Raw genomic sequence first — 21,484 nt, 5'->3', positions numbered from 1 at the left:
AATTCAGTAGTCATTTAACAACACATCCAATTTTTGAATTGGATTTGGATTTTAATTTGCCGGTTTGATACTGTCCAATATACTGTTTATTCCTGGGCTAAATCTGGGGGAAAATGCATTCAACTATAGAAAAACACACAATGGGATTTTAAAAAAGACAACACAAACTGGAAAAAGGACAACAAAAGGTGTGAGCGTTCCTCTGCCAGCTGAGGTGCAGAGTACATTTTTTCAGAATCACAGAAAACACAAATGTGACTTAATCATAAACATGTTTCAAGTTAATGTGGAAAACAGAGGCTGAGTATAGTGGGGGGACAAACTCTGTTAGAGTTAATTAAAGCCATTGAAGAAGAATTAAGTCATGTCTGGAATGAAGCGGCAGTGTGTTAATGTTTGGAGGGGCAAAACAACGTTTACAGCAGACCCTTCCCACAAGTGCAACCCAGCCTGCCATCACAAGGTGTCTGAAAACACTGAAGACTAATTCTTATCGAGCTCATCTCCCCTCCTAATTACATGTTTTTGCTTTATGACTGCTTTTTACCATACACAGCACAAACTCGCCCAAATACAGGCTGTGAATCTAAGTAGCCGTTTACAATAAACCTCACAGCGGCCAGATTTAGATAGGGAGGCATTAATTCTGACACACCAAAATGGAAAAAAGTAATCCAATTGAAATAAAAAAGGAGCCATGCCTCACTGCGGTCACTGCCACTTTCATGGTGAGATGCAATGGCGTATCTGCAGCTTAGAAACTTGTTAAATGTCGACTCCACCTCCCACGCTACTCTGTCATTTCATTCAAAGAGTTTACCGAAGATGCCCATGGCTCGCTGAATGCTCATCTGTGGCTGGCAGGGTAAATGATACGGTGAAAGCGGAGGAAAGGCTTTTCTAAAACCACAGATATATTACACAGTCCCAGGCCAGTCACGATTCTTATGTACAGCAGATGTAAGCTGATGAAGATCAGGAAGTTAACACAGTTTAAGCTGCAGAAAGCATTACTTGGATAAGTCATGAGTCAGAGTTGTACTGGTTGTCAACCTCAACCATGTCAGGCTATCATCAGGATTACTTCACAACCACTTTTAGATACAATTCATGATGTTTATTGATAATACAATTATTTATTCTTATTTCATTAATTTGATTTTGTTAATTTCATTGATTTCTTTTTTTTTTTGCTTACTGAATTTTGCATTTATTCTACTTGACATGTGTAAAAAAATGTCATGTGAGGCAGAAAGAGAAACAGAAAAACCAATTTAAAAAAGACTACTCACTGAATGTATAAATATCACATGGGCTGCGAGTGGAGCCTAATGAGACTCAATCTTACCAGGAAGGGTGGAGCCAGAGTTAACCATGGCCACGGTCTTGACCTTTGGTTAAGCTACAAAACCAGTGGTGACACCCATTAGAGCATCTCCCACAGTTAAAGATGGAATTAGTCCGAATAGTTCTCTGTGAACATCAAATAGTATTTTTGCTTTAAATGCCCATCCCCAATCTCAGTATGGCAACTCCTAGATAAATTACAACTGCTTGCTTGGCTTCAAGCTATTAACTTGTAGCCAAACCAAAGCTTGTTCTAGCCAACTGATGTCATATGAGAACCTACTGGCCACAGCTACAAGTGTGATAAAAGATAGATGGTCCACTCAGTCATCTAAATGGTAAATGGACTGATTCTTATATAGCGCTTTTCTACTCTCCCAGAGTACTCAAAGAGCTCTATACAACACGCCACATTCACCCAGTCACACCCATTCTCACAAGCACTACCTCTATACTGAGTACTTTCTAACTACACTCACATTCATACTCCGATGGATGCATCGGAGAGCAACTTGGGGTTAGTATCTTGCCCAAGGATACTTGGCATGCAGACTGGAGGAGCCTGGGATTGAACCTCCAACCTTCCGATCAGTAGGTGACCTGCTCTACCTCCTGAGCTACAGCCACCCATCTAACAAGTATTGTTTGAAAGTTCTGTACTTTTTCAAACAAATTCCAGGAGCACAGTCGCAGATGATTCTTCACATTTAAGTAACAAAAGAGCATGAAACAGAGGGATAAATGTGACTGAAAGTAAATGATCTGCATGTCAGTGAGGATCATAGGACAATTACAAAAAACAAGCAGTCCACATGCATGGGTCACGAATGGAAACGCCTGTAACACTGTAACATTAAAGTATTACAGTGATGGCCTTTAGTACATTTAATGGGACAGGAGTCAGAAAATGATAACTCCTTCCACCTGGGAAGTTCGTCCAGTGGCTGCAGCATCAATTCCGTCTGGTTGGACTTTTTGTAAAGAATGTTAAACCTTCCTCCTTCCTTAAGAATTTAATACCAAATGCTCCATTTCACTACACCTTTACTTGCCTGGTCACACCAAAGTACAGATGAGAGAAAAAAAGAAGTTAGTCAGAAAAAAAAACAGTGTTTGCTAAGCTCTTGGTCATCTTTTAGTTAAATTGCCATTCTACAACAACCATGTTACTGGAGCAGGAATTTTTGAGTTTCTTGACCCAATCATTGGCAATTTAACAGACAGCGGACTGACTCTGACTTCTGGCCATTTTATCACCATTTAGATGCACGAAACTTGCTGACTTGATGACTGCAAGTGAACACCAATCTGGTCCCCATTGTTGAAGGAACCAAAAGCATTGAAATCACAAGTTCACTGCACATGGTTGCAATAATTTTGTTTGCACCACAACCTCTGGTCACTGTTTTGCCTACTATGACTGTAGCATAAGCATTGTGGAAGTGAAGAGTCCAATTGCTACAACTGCTACAGTCTTGAATGGCACATGTTTTCTTATTCAAGCTTCCATTTCATAACACTTTCAGAGGGTAGCAGGTCTAGACTGCTGGCAGGGGAGTTTGGCATTGTCCTGCTATTTTAACTTGGTGCTGATAATAAGCGGGTTTGATTATTAGCACACACCACTTCTTGTCAATCCATCTTAAATAAACTTGGCTCTAATTCATTGTTCAGTGGTTTCTGGAGTGGTCCTGTGCCCGTGTTGTGATTTCCAGAATGATGTAGTGCTGTCTAAAGACCCAAAGATCACAACTCCCTACAACCTACTCTAACCCTGAAGCAATGTATAAACATCCCCCACTTTAAAAAGCGCAAAAAATATGTTTTTTCAAGGTACAGTACAGGAAGGAAAAAGGGCCTTGACCACGTTTTCTTCAAACATGTTGACAATAAAGACTTATATAATCATCACCATCATGCAGTATTGGTTTTCAGCCCTATCTGTTGCATAAAGGGATTGTTTTCTATTATGTATTGTAAATGCTAAAATCCCAGAATTCTCTTAAAATCTACTACTCTATGAAACTATTTGCCCAAAAAGTGTTTCATTCTCATCTTTACTTCTGAGGGATTCAGTTTCTCTGGGATGCTCTTTTTTTTTCTCCTAATTACTGTTTATTTTTTTGCTTGATATTAGATAACTGTCCTAGTCTATTATTGTGTGGTTTCTTCCCATATTACTAACATGCCAATTTGTTTGTTGTGATTTATTATCAGCCAGACTCATATTTGCTTTAAATGACAAATGTATTTAAGACGGAGTGATTTATCTAAGTCTGGGATGGTACGTGTTAACGGCCGCTCATAGATCCTACCTGCCGGATCTTCTTTTCATTGATATCGCTGTTATGACTGATGAAGCCGAGCTGGTGAGTTTCTGTGTTAACCAAGTAACGTGTTAAAGCTATAAATATGACTATTACTAAACTGTACTGTCATTAATAGTGTTGCTTTGTTAATGTTGTATGGTTGTTTTATTTTGTGTCTTTCAGTTGATTACCTGGCATCTGTAAAGGCACGGTTACTGTACTGGTGTTAGTTTATGGTTGTGGAATAAACTTATAAAAGGCAGCAATCAGATGTCCGAGCCTGAGTACGACACAGTTTCATCAGTTAAAACACACCCTTACGGTGGGAGTTTGCTAAATTAAAGGTAGTTAACTTAGTAAAAACCGTACAATTATTGCTGCCTCTTTCACAACTTTTTAAAAATGTGTTGCAGACAGCAAAGTGATCATTTATTTTGAAAGGTTTTAATATGTTTTTATTATTTTTGTCTAAACATTGATCTTAAATGATTAGTAAATGACTGTTGTTAAACATTAAAACTAAAGCAGAATGCCTTTTTCAGATATGTAGCTTTAGATCATTGTCCAATTACACAATTTAGGTTTTTTTTCTCTGTAACACAGACTGCCATTAAAAAAAAAACAAAAACAAAAAATCCCACACTAACAATAACTTCACTCCAGCTATCCTCCAGCTGCACTGGTAGAGCAGCACCCAGCTCCCTGAGCCTGAAGCGCAAACAGGAGGCTTCTCACAGGACGAAGCAGGTGAGCGTCTTAGAAAAAAACCTCACTTCTGCCTCCTGGTGTTTCAAAGCTGCACTGTGGATCTCAGCCTCAAAAACCACAGACTGGTTTGCAAAAATTACACAGACAATATACAGACATAAACATGCCAGCATCATGACATGTTTTTACTCTGAGAAATATAAACCTGAACACAAATGAAAGGTCAGACTGCTGAGTTTGGAAATGCGTTTAGAAGAATACACACAGTCTGCTGAAAATTACACATGAGAAAGGGAAAGTTTCCAGCACCCATTAAAAGATGGGTGCAAATTCACATTTAACCCAATGTGACTGAAAATAGCTGTCTGCTCCGTATAGCACACCACAGCCTGACCAGTACAGAGCCTTCCGACTGGAGGAAAATATTGTCAGACTTGCAGTCTTTACTTTTCCAGAAAAAACATCCCGTCACAACCCACTTAGTCAATAACTTGATGTTTTTAGACTTTAAGAAAACACCTATGTTTGTGCAATTAAAAATGCTAAACAGGGACACTAACGCAGACATCTGTCACAAGAGTGCCAGTCAAAAGAGCTGTTAAAGGTGTTATGTTCACAGATCACCCTCACTGGGACATGTCACCCATAGAAAGTCTGCTAGGAATCCCCTGACTGCTGCTGCTCCGCACAGACAGAGAGAACCAGAAGGAGTGAGGAGAGAGAGAGAGAGAAAATCACCCTAGAGTGACAAGTGACATGGCACCATCATTAAAGATGACATCAGAATAAGGGAGGAACTTCCAGCAGGCAGATCCTCCACGCTGCTAAAGACCAGTATAAATACCTTGAGCCCAGTGCCCTGGGAAGCAGCAGCAGCCGCTCAGTCAAGAGAGACTCCACAACTAAGGATATACGAGCACCACGCCGGGACAGCAGCCTCCCAAGTTCCCCACTGTTTCTCCAGAGGCCTAAACCTTCCCGGTAAGGTGGCTTTTGCCTGATTTCAGGGGAATGTATCAGGGGATTCCCAGCTGGAGCCTGGCTCTGACTGAGAGGTGGGTCAGAGTGCTGACTGTAATGAGCCATGTGCTGCAGCTGGGTTTACACCAGGAGAGAGATTGCACCTGAGAGTGCCGATCCAACAAAATATTCCTCTAGCAGTGAATCAATAGATGTATGATTTTTTTTTTTTTTTAAAAGGACAAGCCAGTTTAATTTTTGGCCATCTCCTCCACTTGCACTGATTGTATGTGAAGATGCTTTTTCTCATAAAAGTGATTTTCTTTTTTGTCTTTGCAGGTTTAGCGTCACAAGATGGACCTGAGGGTAACAAGCCTCCTCCTCGTCCTCCTAGCATTAGCTGAGGCAACGCCTGAGAGGTATTATCATGTCCCAAAAGTGAGCAAGACTCCCTACCCTGTCAAGAGTCATGGTGAGTTTTATTGTGTGTGTTTTATTTTCATAAAAATCCCAATAACAAATCGAGGAGGAGCCAGAATAGAAAACATGCCTTAAAAAAACATGCAAAAAGTGCATCTATTTCTTTTAGTATGTTAACTCCAGACAAGCCCAGTGTTCAAATGACTGCAGGCTGGAACGCACACCTCTTTTAGACTCCATCAGTTTCATAATCCATCACATTTTTGTTGAGCAGTTAAAACCAAATGAAAGTGCTAAAAAGGAATAGATGACACTTGTCATATTTTGTAACCTGCTCTATTGCTGGAAAAATGAGGGAAACAGTACAAATGATGAATAAGATGAATTAAGCCATATCATTCCAATACTACCATCTTTAATGCCCACCAGGTTACTGAAGACCAGGGTCATGGTCATGGTCGGGTTTCATTTTAGCCACATACTGTCAGAAACTACAAGATCCTGCATTGGGCATACATTTATTTTAAGCGTACAGTTCACCAAACTCTACAAAGGTCAGCACTGACCTGGTGGACATTAAGTTACAAAAGGTATAAAGGTTTAAAAACTTGACCAAAATAAAATAGTAGTAATTTTTAATAAAACTTATAATATTCACTGGGTTGCTTGCAAACCATGTAGGGTTCTAGCCACATACTAAATAAGCATAGCTTTAAAAACTTGAAGATTTTGCCTTTTACAGACATTTTTGCCTCATACTGTTACAAGATTCCAGTTTGGGTATGCTAGCCTGAATATTCCATATAAAGGGAGGAGATGTGAACCTAAGCCTAACTCCGTCCCTTACGATAAACTGGTTGCCAGCAACCTGGTGGACATTAAGAGGTTTAAAAAGGAAACTCAAAGCAAGGTTTTCAAGTCACCACCTCACGACAAAAATTGCCGTTTGAGCTGTCACCGCTGATCTGATAACCTGCATGAACCCTGCAAACACAGCAGCCTTTTACATAGGTTGAAGACAATCTTTCAACAAGCTACACGTCATTATCCTCATCATAATTATCATCGCTACGAATGTCACATATCCTGGCAAACTCCTGACTCATATACATATGGAAAGTGCCACCCTCCTTAATTAAGTGCTATCAAGCAGGCCAAGTAAACTGCTGTGTACCGCTGTATATAACTGAAAGGTGGGGTAGGGCTGTAAGCAAGCACTTGTGCTCTGGATAAATTAAGTTTAAAGAGGAAAGCTGTGTATACTGCATGTGTCATAAAAAACAAAGCAGTAGTTATGACACAGCAACCAAGATGATGCCTAAAACTAAATTTTATACCCCAACAAAACAAAGAGTCAAACTTTCAGAAGGACTTATTTCTGCTGCTTTGCTCTGATGTGGTTTGACTTGTGTGCCTTTACGTAAATCTAGATTTCAAAGTCAACAATGCAAGCTCAAATTTGACAAATCTCCAAAACAGATGCTGCGACCACGTTGCAGGCACGCCCTCGCAAAGTGCCTTGTGGTATTAAAATCACACCATACAATTACAAGGGGAAAAAAACCTATACAGGCTGCGGAGAAATGCTCTCATAAGTTCAAACAGTAAATCTCCCAAACAAACCACAGCAAATTTAATGGACCTTCACTCAGCTGAAAGAATGGAAACAGTCTTTCTAATATAAAAGACAGAATCAAGAGTCAGACTGAGGGGGTATTTACTGAAGCAGCCAAACTGAGCGTGGATAATGACACTACATGGAATGTGAGCCTAACCATGCACAGTGTTTACAGGCAACACGCAGTTCAGATCAGGGGTTAGCTACCGAGGCCAGTATCATCACCTTCATTTTGTGGTTTTCTTGGCTGCCAAAAATTCCCACTTCTGGACAAACATCTCCTGTGAGGTTTCAAGCACAGCCTTTATGTGACAGGAAAATGATAGCCCTCTCAGAGAACTTTTTTTTCTCAAAACACCATCTCAAAAGAGAGGCCAGCACCATTTGATTTGTTTCTCTGACAGGGCTTCATTTGACAAGGATGCATCCAGAGTTATGATGAAAAGCTACAGCATTTATATAAATGATTTGTCTTGTTAATATTAAAGCTCAGAGTGCTCAGGTTTTCATTTTTACAGTAGAAATGAAAATGATAATTATATTATTTATAAAGATACTTAAAGGTAGACAGCTCTGGAAACTGTGTCCTTTACTTTACTTTCACTAAAAGTATTAAATTAACTTTAAGATAGTACCAAACTGAAAAATAATACATGTAAGTTTAAGTCATCAGTAAAAATTCCAATGCATGAACAACAAATGTAATCTCTTAATCTCAGCCATGTCATCTGCAAAAGACTTGAGGTTAGGGTTGATTTTCACCAAACGGGCATATTTTCAGAAACTAAAAAATGTTGCCTTTCAAATCAAATCTCTTACATGCATTTTGATCCTGCAGTTAACCCCCCATTTTTTAACGATTTCTATTTGCATATTTCAAAAAAGACAAAAACTCCTGATACATGGTATATGTGAACCTAATCCTAATCCAAACCAGTCTGCTAGCAACCTGTTTGATGTTAAGAGGTCAAGAGACAACACAACTAGACTGTCTGGAAGTTATGTGTGTTACCTTAGGTTTGAAGAACAAACTGCCAACTTTGTCCATGATGCTCCCTATCTACTGTTAAATTGGAGTAAAGCTATAAATAGTTTGTATTGTTGGAGAAAAGGAACTATGCTTAACTACACCTATATTATAGCTGTAAATTTAGTGAACACTAACTTCCACTACAAACTGGCATTATACACCAGTTTAGCACACATATTCATCCCACTTTAGCCATTACTTGTACTTGTATTGTACTTTATATGGCACGAAATGCATTAAGATGATGTTGATTTGATGCCACCAACTACACATTTACTAGTATGGGCAGTACAGGAAAAGGATGGGTGCAGTATTGGGTGGACATATACAGCTGCTGTTCATAGGAGAGGGTACAACTGGGTCTTATACCAGCAAGCATAAACTGTGTGGGAGCAACACCACAGATTACTGTGCTGTGAAGATCATGCTGTGAAAAACCCACTCCACAATTTACAGGGATCAGTGTTTCAAGTCAGATTGTGATCTTATGGAGAAGATATCAGATGTCAGGGTTATTCAAGGGTCATAAAAGGCTGTACAATAAATGGACACAAGATGCTCTATTATGAAGCCACTATCTCAACATATAAATTCAATTTCAGTTCATCAATACATTTACTAAATTCAAAGATAAAGATAGAGCTGACCAAAAGCTAAAACCAGAAAAAACGGAGGCATAATAACATTTTGACATATACATTCTATCAACTGATTAATTACTTTTTTTGTGGGTTTTTGTAATCCCTAGCTGTTGAAGGCCAGCCAGGCCCTCAAGGTCCTCCAGGTGAGCCAGGACCAATGGGACCTCCTGGACCTCCTGGAAAGAGTGGTGTGGGACACACTGGACCACAAGGCCCACCTGGACCACCCGGACCACCTGGTTTCACTCAAGCAGGTAAACCTGGTGTCTCAGGTAGCCCTGGAAAACCAGGCGCCCCTGGAAAGCCTGGAGAAAGAGGTCAGCCTGGCGCAACTGGACCAATGGGTCACAGAGGTGCACCTGGTACCCCTGGATCTCCTGGACCTGCTGGACTTTCTTCTGTTGGAAAACCTGGACCAGCTGGGATCTCTGGAGCAATGGGTCCAAGAGGAGAGCCTGGTTTAAAGGGACATCCTGGAATTCCTGGTCTTCATGGACCCAAAGGAGAGAGAGGCATTGGAGTTCCTGGCGTTCAAGGACCAGCAGGGCCTGTTGGGCCAATGGGCCCATCTGGAATGCCTGGAAAATCTGGAATTGGTAAACCTGGTGCCACCGGTTATCCTGGAGAACCTGGCAAGCCTGGTGAGCCTGGAAGAGATGGTTCACCTGGACCAATGGGTGTGCAAGGGCCAAAGGGTCATACTGGGCAACCAGGCACAGGAGCACCAGGAAAACCCGGTCAGAATGGCACCCCAGGTATGCCTGGACCAATGGGAGTAAAAGGTCCACAGGGTCCTGCTGGTCAACCAGGCTCACCTGGCATGCCAGGTGTTGGCAAAACAGGTGAACCTGGAATTCCAGGTAGCAGAGGAGCCCCCGGTAGTCCAGGAACTACTGGTCAAAAAGGAGAGCCAGGCCCAACTGGATTTACCGGTCAGCCAGGTGCTACTGGTCCCATGGGTCCAGCTGGCCCACAGGGTGCAAGAGGATTTCAGGGTGAGACAGGCCCAGTTGGGCCCAAAGGTGACATTGGCATGGTAGGTGCACCGGGCCCAAGAGGAACCAAAGGAGAACAGGGAGCTCCAGGTTTCACTGGAAAACCAGGTACCCCTGGAGCAGTAGGTCCATCGGGAATCCCAGGTCATAATGGTGCTCAAGGTCCAAAGGGTTCACAAGGCCATCAAGGTGCCCCAGGACTCCCAGGTATTAATGGTGCCCAAGGGCCAAAGGGACACACTGGCGCCCCAGGAGCATCAGGTAAAAGTGGTGAGTCTGGACTGCCTGGACCAATGGGACCCGTTGGACCTCCTGGTCCTTCAGGTCCCACTGGATTCAAGGGTCATCCAGGTCTTCCAGGTCCACCTGGCCCAGCTGGCTTGACAGCTAAGGGAATTCCTGGTCCCCATGGTCCTCCTGGAATTCCTGGTTCCAGAGGTCATGATGGTCTCCCAGGTCCTGCTGGTCCTCCTGGACCACCTGGTCCACCAGGAGAAATGGTCTACCACCATGAGAAGAGCATGCCAATCAAATCTCATGAGGTTGTGATGCCTCAGATGATTAAGGCTCCTATGTCCGCTTTTAGTGCTGTGCTAACCACGGCCTACCCCCCAGCGGTAACCCCTATTCAGTTTAACCAGATTCTGTACAATGGCGAGAACCATTATGACCCTCACAGTGGCGTGTTCACCTGCCAGGTCCCAGGCCTCTACTATTTCAGCTATCACTTTCATGTCAATGGTGCCAATGCTTTGGTGGCCCTCTACAGAAATGAGGAGCCAGTTCTTTTCACCTATGATGAGTACAACAAGGGCTTCCTGGATGAGATGGCAGGCAGTGCTGTTCTCCAGCTGTATACAGGTGACAGAGTCTATATTCAGGTCCCTGATGAGGAGAGTAATGGCATATTTGCTGCCGATAATGTTCACTGCGGTTTCTCTGGGTTCTTGATTGCCTCAACGTGATTTCACAAATCCAAATAAACCTCAAAACCTTATAAAACATTTAAATACTCAGAGAAAAATATCACTTTACAAAGTTCAGAATTTGGATTGCAGATTAAAGAAAAATGTGGTTACAAGTTTTAAAGGTTTAACCGCCTCATTAAATGTCTTCAATTTGCTAAGAAGTTGTTCAGAAATTTATTGCAGATTAAAAATGATCACTTTCCCCAGTTTACTTTGTGTGTGCCTTTGGAATTTTAAAATCCATGAAACATAACAACATAAGATACATGATACTTTAAGTGGTGCTCTACAACTGCCTGTAACATTTACAGCATGTCTTTTACTTGTGTTTGTTTTATTAATGTCTGTTGTTTAAGAATTTTCCTGTAATATACATATAAAAAGACATACAAGAAGGCAAACGTGTACTATATGTCATTAGAGATCAGCACATTCTCACAAGCACTGTGATCAGGAAAGGAACGTAAGATATAAAAAATTCAAACCATTTTTTCTAAACAACTATGTCTCATTGGATGTGTTAAGTTATGTACCACTCACTGACCAAACATGGAATAAAAGTTCTTATTTGAAAACGAAAGATTACCTATGTGTGTTAATTTGTGTTCTTCTCATAAGAAATCTAAAATGTATGCAGGTTTGTAATAAAATTCTTACCTCTGAACGCAGATGTGTTGTAATTGTGGTCAATGGCAGCCACCATGTCTTTCCAAAAGTCAGAATTCACCTCATTTCCTCGCTGTTTGAGAAACAAACATAAATTAAGTTTCAGTATGTGTTCTCTTCATGAAAATGCCAACCAATATTACAAATCTCACAGTAAAAAAACAAAAATGACCTTGTGCAACATGTCAACGACTCGTCCACAGAGAAGGGCACCAGGCAGATCAAAGTAGTTATCATAGAAGTAGTATTTTGCTGCAAAGACCAAAAGAAAATATTAGCAAATGAATGAAATGTAAAAAAAAAACTGAAAAAATATAAAGAAAATATACATTAGCTTCTCAACTGCTTAAGCTCCAACAAGTCACTGGCAAACCATTTAGCCACAAATTAAAAAAGCACAGTTTCAAAAACATTACAGTGAAAGATATTACCTTTCAAATCAAGTTTTTCACATGCAATCTGCTGTAAGCTTATTATTCAGTTTAAGATTATTATTCAGTAAGGTATCCCAAATAGGTGAAATTTCCATATAAAGGAGAAGACATCACCAACCCACAGGTCTCTAGTGATATGGGAGATATTAAGAGGTCAGGAGCTAACAGCTTACAGTTACTGATTGATACAGATGGATGTAAACATCATACAAGATCTCGTGAAGGAGGTACTGAGGCTATTAAAGTGATTCCACTCTCTTTTGGGGCCATAATGTTTGATGATTTCTTCTGTGCTGAGATCACTGGTTCCATGTGTCGCTCTATTCAAACAGAAGAAAAACCGTGATAAAGTTATCATCTCACTTTGAAGTTCTGTGAACGCTGAAACTGTCATGATGCAGACTCATACCTTAAGACAGTTCCATCTTCCGCTAGCTTTACAAGGTTTCCATCCTCCAGATCCACCACTAGCCCTTTAAAACTGAACACAAAAGTCTCTGTTAGAAAAACTATCTGCAGTTACTTGATTTACAAGTACAAAATCAGTGGTCAAGCAATTGTTTGCCATCTGTTGAGCCTACCAATTGTTGGTTTCACCGTGTGTTCAGTGGAAAATGCTTATACGCCACAGCCAGATGGATAAAGAATGTGTATGCACAAAAACTTGCATAAATGGGAAATGTGCTGTAGAACTATAGCAACACCAGGCGTACGTCTGACCATACCTACAACTCTTTTTTTTAAGCAAGGCAAGACCTTTGGACTTGAGCAAAATAATAAGGTGAAGCCATATTTAACATTTAACAGCAATATTTTCACATTTCAAATTGTACCCTAATAAATGGGTGCTATAAATAGCTGATGTTTTCTTTCTGCGAACTGATGTACTTTTTTCCTTTTTACATCTGCCAGGTCCTTTTGTTCTAAATGTAGAGTTGATAGCCTCCATTACTCTTTCTCCTTTGAGTAGTTTTTCTTTTGCTGTCTGATATCAGATCTAAGATTGCTAAACACACATTTCTATTGTGAATTTACATCCATCCATGGCTAATAAAGGGAGAGGGAATGAGCCACAGGTGTAAAAGCACAAGACGACTAACATTTATTAAACAAGACTGTGTCCATGCACAACTTTGTAAATCTGATAAAAAAAAAATAATGTGTGGGTAAATTACAATAAAGTTTCTTGCATTTTATTGTAACTTAAAGACTGTTATCAGGGTGTAGATGCCATAAAAGTGCAAAAACAACTCCAAATTGATTCATTATTAATTATCTTTTCAACCTGAAAACACCAACATGAATTTTGTAACACTATCACTACCTTATCCAGCTAGCATTAGCCAATTAGCTGAAGAATTAGCTTGTCTTTTGTGTCCTGACATCCCTTTTGAAGAGGAAATTTTGACCCATTCAGATGTAAAACTTTTGCATACCTTTTATACAGAATATATAAGGGACATTCTTTTTCATGCTTTTGTCCTGGTGAAAGTACTCAAGATATACTTAACCCTTGTATGGTGTTCGGGTCTGTGAGACCCGTTTTCAGTTTTTTTTCAAAAGAAAAATTAAACAATTAATTATTTTTTCAACCTGAAATTCATTGGCTTTGGCTTATTTTCTGTGAAGAACATGAATCTGAACAAATTTTCAATGACCTCATACTGTACCTCCCCCCACGCATTTACATTACATACAAGGTGTTCGGGTCCACTGGACCCAGGTCTAATAAAAGTGTTGAAAGTGTAGGTCCTGTGTTCCCACACTCTGTCTTCCTCCTTTCTGGTGCTGCTGATAGTGTTTTCTTCCCCTCCTGCTCCGCACAAAGTTGCAACATTGTTGAAAATTCAACTATCAACACTGTCTGCTCTTACATTCCCGCACATTTTACCCTCTTTCTTTAGGGATCCAAATTTTATTTTCTCATACCCTGTCCCACCTGCAAATTAGGGGCATAATACTATAAATAAGACTTTGCCAGTGTGGTTCTTTATCACAACTGATCAAGATGGCAAAAGATTATCTGCTGCGAGGGCCATCCAATTGATTTTGGAAGAGAGAGGGGCTTCTGATGATGATGTTGACAAAGAGGTTTCAGAATATTTCACATTTCTGAGTCTGACAGTGACTTTGAAGAAGAGGATGAGGTTGAGCACCATTTAGTAACAAAACGAAGACGAGTACCCCATCTGCAGCCAGCTCCAGGACCAGAACAAGCCCACCAGACAGCAAGTGAAGAAATATGGATGTCAATAACTGGTGAAATTGAATGGTCTTCTTGCCCAAGAAATGAGCCACCCTGCAGAGCTGCTACTGTGATAAGCCAGGGCCAACACGGCTGACAGGACATCAAGTCTTCATTTGAGCTTTTCATCCCAGATTCCATCCAGAAAATTATTCTGGATTGCAGTAATCTAGAAGGAAGGTGTGTTTTTGGAGAGAGGTGGAAGGAGATGGACCAAATCCATCTAAGAACCCCAAAGGCCTACTTTGGGGTTCTTATCCTTGCTGGAGTTTTCAGGTCCAAAGGGGAATCCACAGAATCCCTGTGGGATGAAGAAACCGGCAAGAACCTTTCCATGCATCAATGTTTCTGGAAAACTTCAACAAAATTTCCAGGATTATCCGTTTTGATAACCGAGACGACAGACCAGCTCGACGGCAGAGAGACAAGCTAGCTGCCATCAGGACAGTGTGGGATAAGTGTGTGCACCACCTCCCCTGTTTTACAACCCTGGGCCTAATGTCACCATTGATGAGCAGCTGATCCCATTTAGTTGTGAAACATATTGCTTCACGTGTAAATGTGTTGTGTCTTTCCACTCACTCCACTTGATTATAACAGATTTTTTTATAACATTTTATATAAAAGAAAAACGAGAAGCACATTAATTCATAAATGTGATCTAACAAAGGTAAAGGGAAAAAATTAACCATGTTTGCTGTTCATATGGCTTGTAATTGGGATGAAGTAAACATCTGTTGAGTAATTTGACATAAAATTGTTTGATAGTGTTAATTTGGAAAGCCAAAACTCTAGCGGGTCCACCAGACCCATGAACACTGGCTGAGTAACAAAAATACGAACACCACACAAGGGTTAAAAGAAAACCACCAAAGTGGAGCTCCTGCAATGACTTTGATTGATTAAAAGTGATTAAAATACAACTTTCAGTATGTCCACACTTCTTTGGTTTTGTACATATGAGAGGCAGAATATTTGTGGTTTGAAACAAATTGATATGTCTGCACTATGGTTTGATGAAATGTTCAGTAAGGTTGAATGGTACTCTGCCCTTCAGGGCTTCACACAAATGAAAACTGTGAATAGGAATGCTTGCACTTCGGTGGGTGCTGATAGTGACATCTGAATGCGAATATTGATTTTACTTGGATATGGGTTAGTACTGGCCTACTAACAGTCAACACAGCAGAGGGAAAGATACATTCATCAATGATGAAGTGCAGGTTAACATTCTGTTCTTCAAAGATGTTACTTCTTTTTTAGCCATTAATATCAGATGAATGTAGTACCTGAGGGATCGTCAGATATTCATTACACGTGTTTCTGTCCCATTTTGCTTTAGGCCGACAAAACTGATGCTGCTGCTGACTCACCAGAAATCCCAGGTAGCAGGAGTTAGATTCAGCAGGTCTTTGTCATATCCTTTATGCTCCACCAGATATCTGGCAAAGCTCTCGTAGATAAGCTGTAAACACAAAGAGCACATACCATCACACACCGAAGTGTACAGAGAGTGCTACAGAATGCCAAAAATATACAGGTTTATATTCCAAATTAAGGCTATACTAAAGACTTTCCTCATTCTTCTCTGGTGAAGGTTATTAGCATTTTTTCAACATGTTTTATACTGGGGGTTTATTTATACTGGGGGTTTATTTATTCATATCTAAACCATGCTTTTCTTTTCTTAACAAGTTAACACAGACTCATTGCCAAAAAAAGACCTATTATGACCCTGATATAATGAAGAACAACTAGTTATTGCTCATAACCGCTCAGGTTTTTTTTATTTTTTTTTTTATTTACAGAAATACTTATTATAGAATATGACCTCCATGAGTCAGCATAAGCATAGAAACAGCTGCACAAAGTATGGGTCCACAAAGGGAACCAATGGATTATAGTGCTCACAGACTCTAAAGACCCGAAGGTAACTATAAACTGGAGAGTTCACGTACTAAGCTTGTCAGTATTTAAACCTTTCATGTTACACATATCTGTACGATGCTTTGTGAATATCAAAGGAAAAATCCACATCACGGCATTAAGTTAGTTTTCACTCACAGATAATAAACACTAGTCTATTAAAACTGGACGACATCTTTATCACTGACATATCCATTGTGTGATATGTGTAAAGAATTGAACTGTGCGTATCTGACATTGATGGAAAACAAATGAACTCCAGGCCTTGGTAAGTTGCAGGAAACAAGGATTCAGCAGTTATTTATTTGTCATACGATGTCACGGGATCCAGCAACACCCCGCGAGTCCGCAGTGTTGTTATTATTTACTCTAACGACATCAGATGAAGAAGGGTATGAAAATGTGCTGGCTATCAGCAGGCCTCTGAGGGGACTTAAACACTTAAAGACATGTATGTGTGAGCATCACCGCCGACGTTCACCCCGTGAGTCACGCAGAGTGACTGCAGCAGCGGCAGCATCACATCACATCAAACCTCCCACAGCACACACCAGCGTTTTCACCAGCGAGCCTTGATGCCAGTGAAAAATGCCACAGATGCCCGCTGAGCCCGCTGGCCAGCCACGGGTTGTTTCTATTCCAGATGTGTTGCGAGCCAGCGCCTCGCGGCCACCGTACGGTTGTGTGCGTGTGAAGCTAGCCGCGCGCGCTGCACACTCACCCTGGAGGTCTCTTTCAGATGGTAGCGGCAGAGCGTGTGGTCCAGGTCGAAGCCGATAACGTCGCAGTCCGAAAGGCTGAAGTATTCGCTCATTGTTGCTGAGGCTGGGGGACGCTCCGAAGCACCAACTTGGGCACAGCAGCACAAACACTCCGAGTGTGTCAATGTCACCGTGTGACGGCGAGGATGGCTCTGCGCTCTGCCTGCGCGAAAATAATCCCACCAGCGCGGCTTTTCCTCAACGCAAATGGCTGATCACAGAACGGTTAATGTCAATAAGTTGTCCACATGGAGGCAGAAGTTTAACTCCTGTGTGCCAGAAGAAGACAAGACAGCACGCAGTGCTTCCGGGTGTGAAACCGTAATACACAGTGTATAGGTATCGGGTAAATTAGGTAAAAGTCGTCCATCTAGGGCACGCAAAGGCTAATGCCTGCAGTAGTGATTGCAGCATCCCACCACGTACATATACCCGCACTTGTACAGATATAATTAGTCTCTCCAGTTGGAGGCTCTGGGAGATCACAACAATGCACGGTTTGTCACACAGAATAGACTAAATTAATCATGTATACACTGTACACAAACAGAAAACAGCAAATGCTTACAGACAACTGAACCTGATAGCCAGCGTTAAAGACAAATACAAAAAAAAACTGGATCAAAAAATAGACAATGTAGAAAATCAAGACATAAATACACAGAACACAAAGAAACTAAAACCGCGAATAGATGAAAAAACAAAGAATTAATAAATCTGGAAAACACAACGTAATACAAACAACATTCATAAAAACATAAAGCTGTTTTTTCTAGTTGCCAGAAAAAAAGCTTTAAAGATGATGAAGAATCTGCTGAAGAATCAGCATATATGCAAAAACATACTTCTAGTTGTGCTGCTTCAGAAATAAACACACACAAACAAAAAGAAGGACAATTCAAGTCTATGAACATGAACAAATGCAGCACAGTTGGCAGATATCTTGAATAGCCAAATCATGAATCTAAATCATGTGGTCTAAAATCATGTGTTTATCCATTTATTCTTCCTCTTTGTGAACATTTCCTTGTTTGTCATAAGAACGACCTGAAACCGGAGGGTACTTCACCTTTCACCCTGTGACAGATGGGACAGATTCTAATAGCAAAACTGAACTGAAGAAGTTAAGAAGATGGACAATGGCAATGCCAAGGAGCTGTCAGACCACACATGTTAAATAAATGTATACACAATATAGACTTTAAAAATAGTTTTAAGTTAAAAGTACATTACAAATTTAAGAGAATGTGAAAAAAAAAACATACATGAGAGCAGGCTGTAGTTGACTTATTTTACTCAGTGCTGATACAACCACCGCTCCCAAACCCAACCTTAATTTTAAGGTCAATTTGTCTTACACAGCTACCACCATCCAAACATCACCTGAAGTCGCCTTTGTTGTAGTTTGCACTACTGTAGGACCACATTAGGCCATGACACATTAGGCCATGACATAACCTTACAGTAACCTGTCTCAATCTTTAGCTTTTTATTTTGTTCTCAAGAGAAATCCTTTCATTTTTCAACACCACACTTTTATATTTTCTTCCCCATGTGTCGTGGATTTTACAGGACATATAACATGTCCAATAAGATTAATTTTAAATGTATTGGAGAAACATATTTGGTTTTGATTTATGTTTTCCTATTTTGTATATGTTTTATATTTGACCTTTTTCAAACAGAGTCCCAAAGCATTTTTATTTCAACAGCCCTTATTGCCCTTAATAACAGTTTTAACTATGTTTACCTCTTTCACCATTTCTACAGTTAAAAGAGGAAACAAAGGTCAGCAGTTAGAATCAAATTGTGGTGGCCAGTTATTTTGATATGTGTCTGAACTCCATCAGGAAGTCTGGCAGTAGCACCTCTATAGAGATGCAGTGAGTGTGGTATAGATAACAGACAGAAAGTACTACATATTATTCCCACATCATGGAGAAATGCAATAACAACATTATGGAAATAAAAATATGAAATATGCAAATTATTTAAGCATTGCAAAATTAACCAAAACTATTAATGGAATGTGAAGAAACAGCAATGACTTAATGAACAAAACATCTATGAAGTATGTTGTAGAGATCTAATCTGAAGGTGAACAGTGGCCAGGCTGGTGTAATATCAGTATGTACCCTAAGGTGGTGTGGAAAGATAATGTCCCTGCTGTCATGGGATGAAAGGCAAGGAGAAAGACAAACATTCACTCTTACAACTCCAGTCTTTCCTAACATGCATCCTTTGGAATGCAGGTGGAAATCTGCACACGCAAAGGGACCAATCCAAAAGGGTAGTTTCAGAAAGAGAAAATTTTTTAATCAAAGCTTGGTTATATAATGCAAAATGAGCTCCTAAGTGAACATGATTCATAATAGTTGCTTTCTGGTAAGGAAGTCAGTGAGAAGAATGCTTGCTATGTTTGAAGCAAGGAGAACCAGTTGGTTGAGAGTGACGCATAGTAGCACTGTCCTGAAAAAGGTATCTTCCAGTCAAGTGGAGTTAGGTTTGACACATATACTGCCCATTTCAAAATATGTTCATTTGTCATCATTTAAGTGTAATTTTAAATTCTCTTTGAATGTGTTACTGCATGTCAGTGTGTTCATGTCTGGAAATAATTTTGTTCACAGAGGTTTTTATTCTTTTTGTAAACATTGCATCCTTGTCATTGTGCTAATAGTCAGTGTTAGTCATAGGTCACATTATGGTAATCTTCCAAGCTAGAATGCTTTCCTGGAAGATAAAAAAGTCATATCTAACCCGGGTTTGCTAAAAGTTGCTTTCGGATTAGATACTCATTTTCAACAGTATTAACACCAAAAGTTCCACCTTTGCCTCCTTCAGTTAAAAACTTCACACCCACTCAGCATAAAACATGGATGTAGCTTCCTGGGTTGAAAACAAAAGCCAATTTGGACATGCCTTAAACTTGCCTTCTATCTCAAGGACACCAGAAAGTGGTAATAACAGGTTGAAAAAAGTCTACAAGAATGTGGTTTTGTGCCTTGCCCTCTGTAAACACTTTCCAGATGAGTTTATGGACTCAGCCACTCACCTTTAGTCAGATAATAACTAGTCGAGTCTTTTTTGGAAATCTTGCTCATACTATTTTTTAAAAATACTGGCAGCTGCCAGTGCCACCAGACTCCTAGTATAGACACCTATCTTATCAATCATAGTTGACATCTTTCTCGTGTTATCGTGTTGACAAGATTTTCAGAAAAAGTATCATCTGAAACCTAAGAGACCTCAAGGTGAATGAGGTCTGAAGTAAGATTTTTCAAATCAAATTCAAATTTTTCAAATCTTACTTCAACTTATTCTTGAGTTATCTTGTTCATAAAGTTGGGTGTCTGAGCCGCACACCCACTTGCCCCACAGGTAGACAATACCTCATTCAGCTGAGGGGTAAAAACAGTGCATGCTCACTGGCTAACAGCTTATTATGATTAGCTAATAAGCCTTAGAAATTGCAAGCTAACAGCACTTCAGATTACAGCCCAGATAAATGCCACACAGAGTTCCAGTAGCAGACACATCTCTACATCAACTGTTTAGAGGAGACTGCGCGAATCGGGCCTTTATTGTCAAAGAATAGGTAAAAAACACCAAGGAGAAGAGATTTGTTTGGGAAAAGAAAGACTGAATGGACATTAGATCAGTAGAAATCTGCGCTTTGGGCTGATGAGTCCAAATTTGAGATCTTTGGTTCCACCTTACAATAGGAGATAGGATAAATGGTCACTTGAAGCTGGTTATTCACTAGCCATCCTGGTCTAGGTTTGAGCATGCTCACATGAAAGGGGTGCCATTGGCAACATCTGGTCATTTACACTGATGGCTTACATTTTATGGTCAGTAAAACTGGAAAAGAGCTACTACAGTGGTGTGAGGAAGTGTTTGCCTGCCTCCTGATTTCCCATTTTTTTGTATGTTGGTCACACTTAAATGTTACAGATCAAACAAATTTAAATATAAGATAAAGATAACACAAGTAAACACAAAATACAGGTTATAAATGAAGGTGTTCATTATGGGGGGGAGGGGGGGGGGGTCCAAACCTACAGGTCTGTAAAACAGGTTTGTTTTACAAACCTGATAACCTTTAGCAGCAACAATTGCAATCAAGCATATGCAATAACTGGCAATGAGTCTTTTACAGCTCTGTGGAGGAATTTTGGCCAACTCATCTTTCCAGAATTGTTGTAATTTAGCCACATTAGAGGGTTTTCAAACATGAACCACCTTTTTCAGGTCATGCCACAGCATCTCAATTGGGTTCAGGTCAGGACTTTGACTAGGCCACTTCAAAGACTTCATTTTGTTTTTCTTTTGCACTTCAGCTACAGGTCATGAACAGATGGGCAGACATTCTCCTTCAGGATGTCTTGGTAGACAGCAGAATTCAAAGTTCCATTTGCCACAGCAAGTCCTTCAGGTCATGAGATACCAAAAC

General features: G+C 40.3%; 2 protein-coding genes across 2 annotated transcripts in view; one reads left to right on the top strand and one right to left on the bottom strand.

The window, feature by feature from the left end:
* Positions 1–17,394, bottom strand: part of nt5dc1 (5'-nucleotidase domain containing 1) — an 80,578-nt gene extending 63,184 nt beyond the window's left edge. The window contains exons 1-6 of the mRNA XM_085432910.1: positions 16,989–17,394; positions 15,715–15,806; positions 12,506–12,577; positions 12,307–12,416; positions 11,835–11,914; positions 11,654–11,735 (exon numbers count right to left, since the gene is read on the bottom strand). Coding sequence (XP_085289036.1) covers positions 11,654–11,735; positions 11,835–11,914; positions 12,307–12,416; positions 12,506–12,577; positions 15,715–15,806; positions 16,989–17,081 — 529 coding nt within the window. The 5' untranslated portion in view covers positions 17,082–17,394. The remainder of the gene's footprint in view (positions 1–11,653; positions 11,736–11,834; positions 11,915–12,306; positions 12,417–12,505; positions 12,578–15,714; positions 15,807–16,988) is intronic.
* On the top strand, positions 5,264–11,581 carry col10a1b (collagen, type X, alpha 1b). Its single transcript, XM_085432909.1, has 3 exons — positions 5,264–5,345; positions 5,664–5,796; positions 9,141–11,581. The coding sequence occupies exons 2-3, from the start codon at positions 5,679–5,681 to the stop codon at positions 10,991–10,993; spliced, it is 1,971 nt and encodes a 656-aa protein (XP_085289035.1). The 5' UTR covers positions 5,264–5,345; positions 5,664–5,678; the 3' UTR covers positions 10,994–11,581.
* Positions 17,395–21,484: the final 4,090 nt, after the last annotated feature.

The sequence above is a fragment of the Copadichromis virginalis genome, linkage group LG15 (assembly GCF_057382275.1).
Source record: "Copadichromis virginalis isolate Kocher_CV1m ecotype Utaka linkage group LG15, C_Virginalis_male_GT1.1, whole genome shotgun sequence".
Taxonomy (NCBI): domain Eukaryota; kingdom Metazoa; phylum Chordata; class Actinopteri; order Cichliformes; family Cichlidae; genus Copadichromis; species Copadichromis virginalis.
Note: the sequence above shows the minus strand (reverse complement) of the source record. Positions and strands in the feature narration are given on the sequence as shown.

What these genes read in the sequence shown, in the direction of transcription:
- col10a1b (XM_085432909.1), top strand. Translation starts at nt 5,679, where the DNA reads ATGGACCTGAGGGTAACAAGCCTCCTCCTCGTCCTCCTAGCATTAGCT. An exon ending in CTACCCTGTCAAGAGTCATG is followed by an intron (nt 5,797 to 9,140) that starts GTGAGTTTTATT and finishes TGTAATCCCTAG; the next exon opens with CTGTTGAAGGCCAGCCAGGC.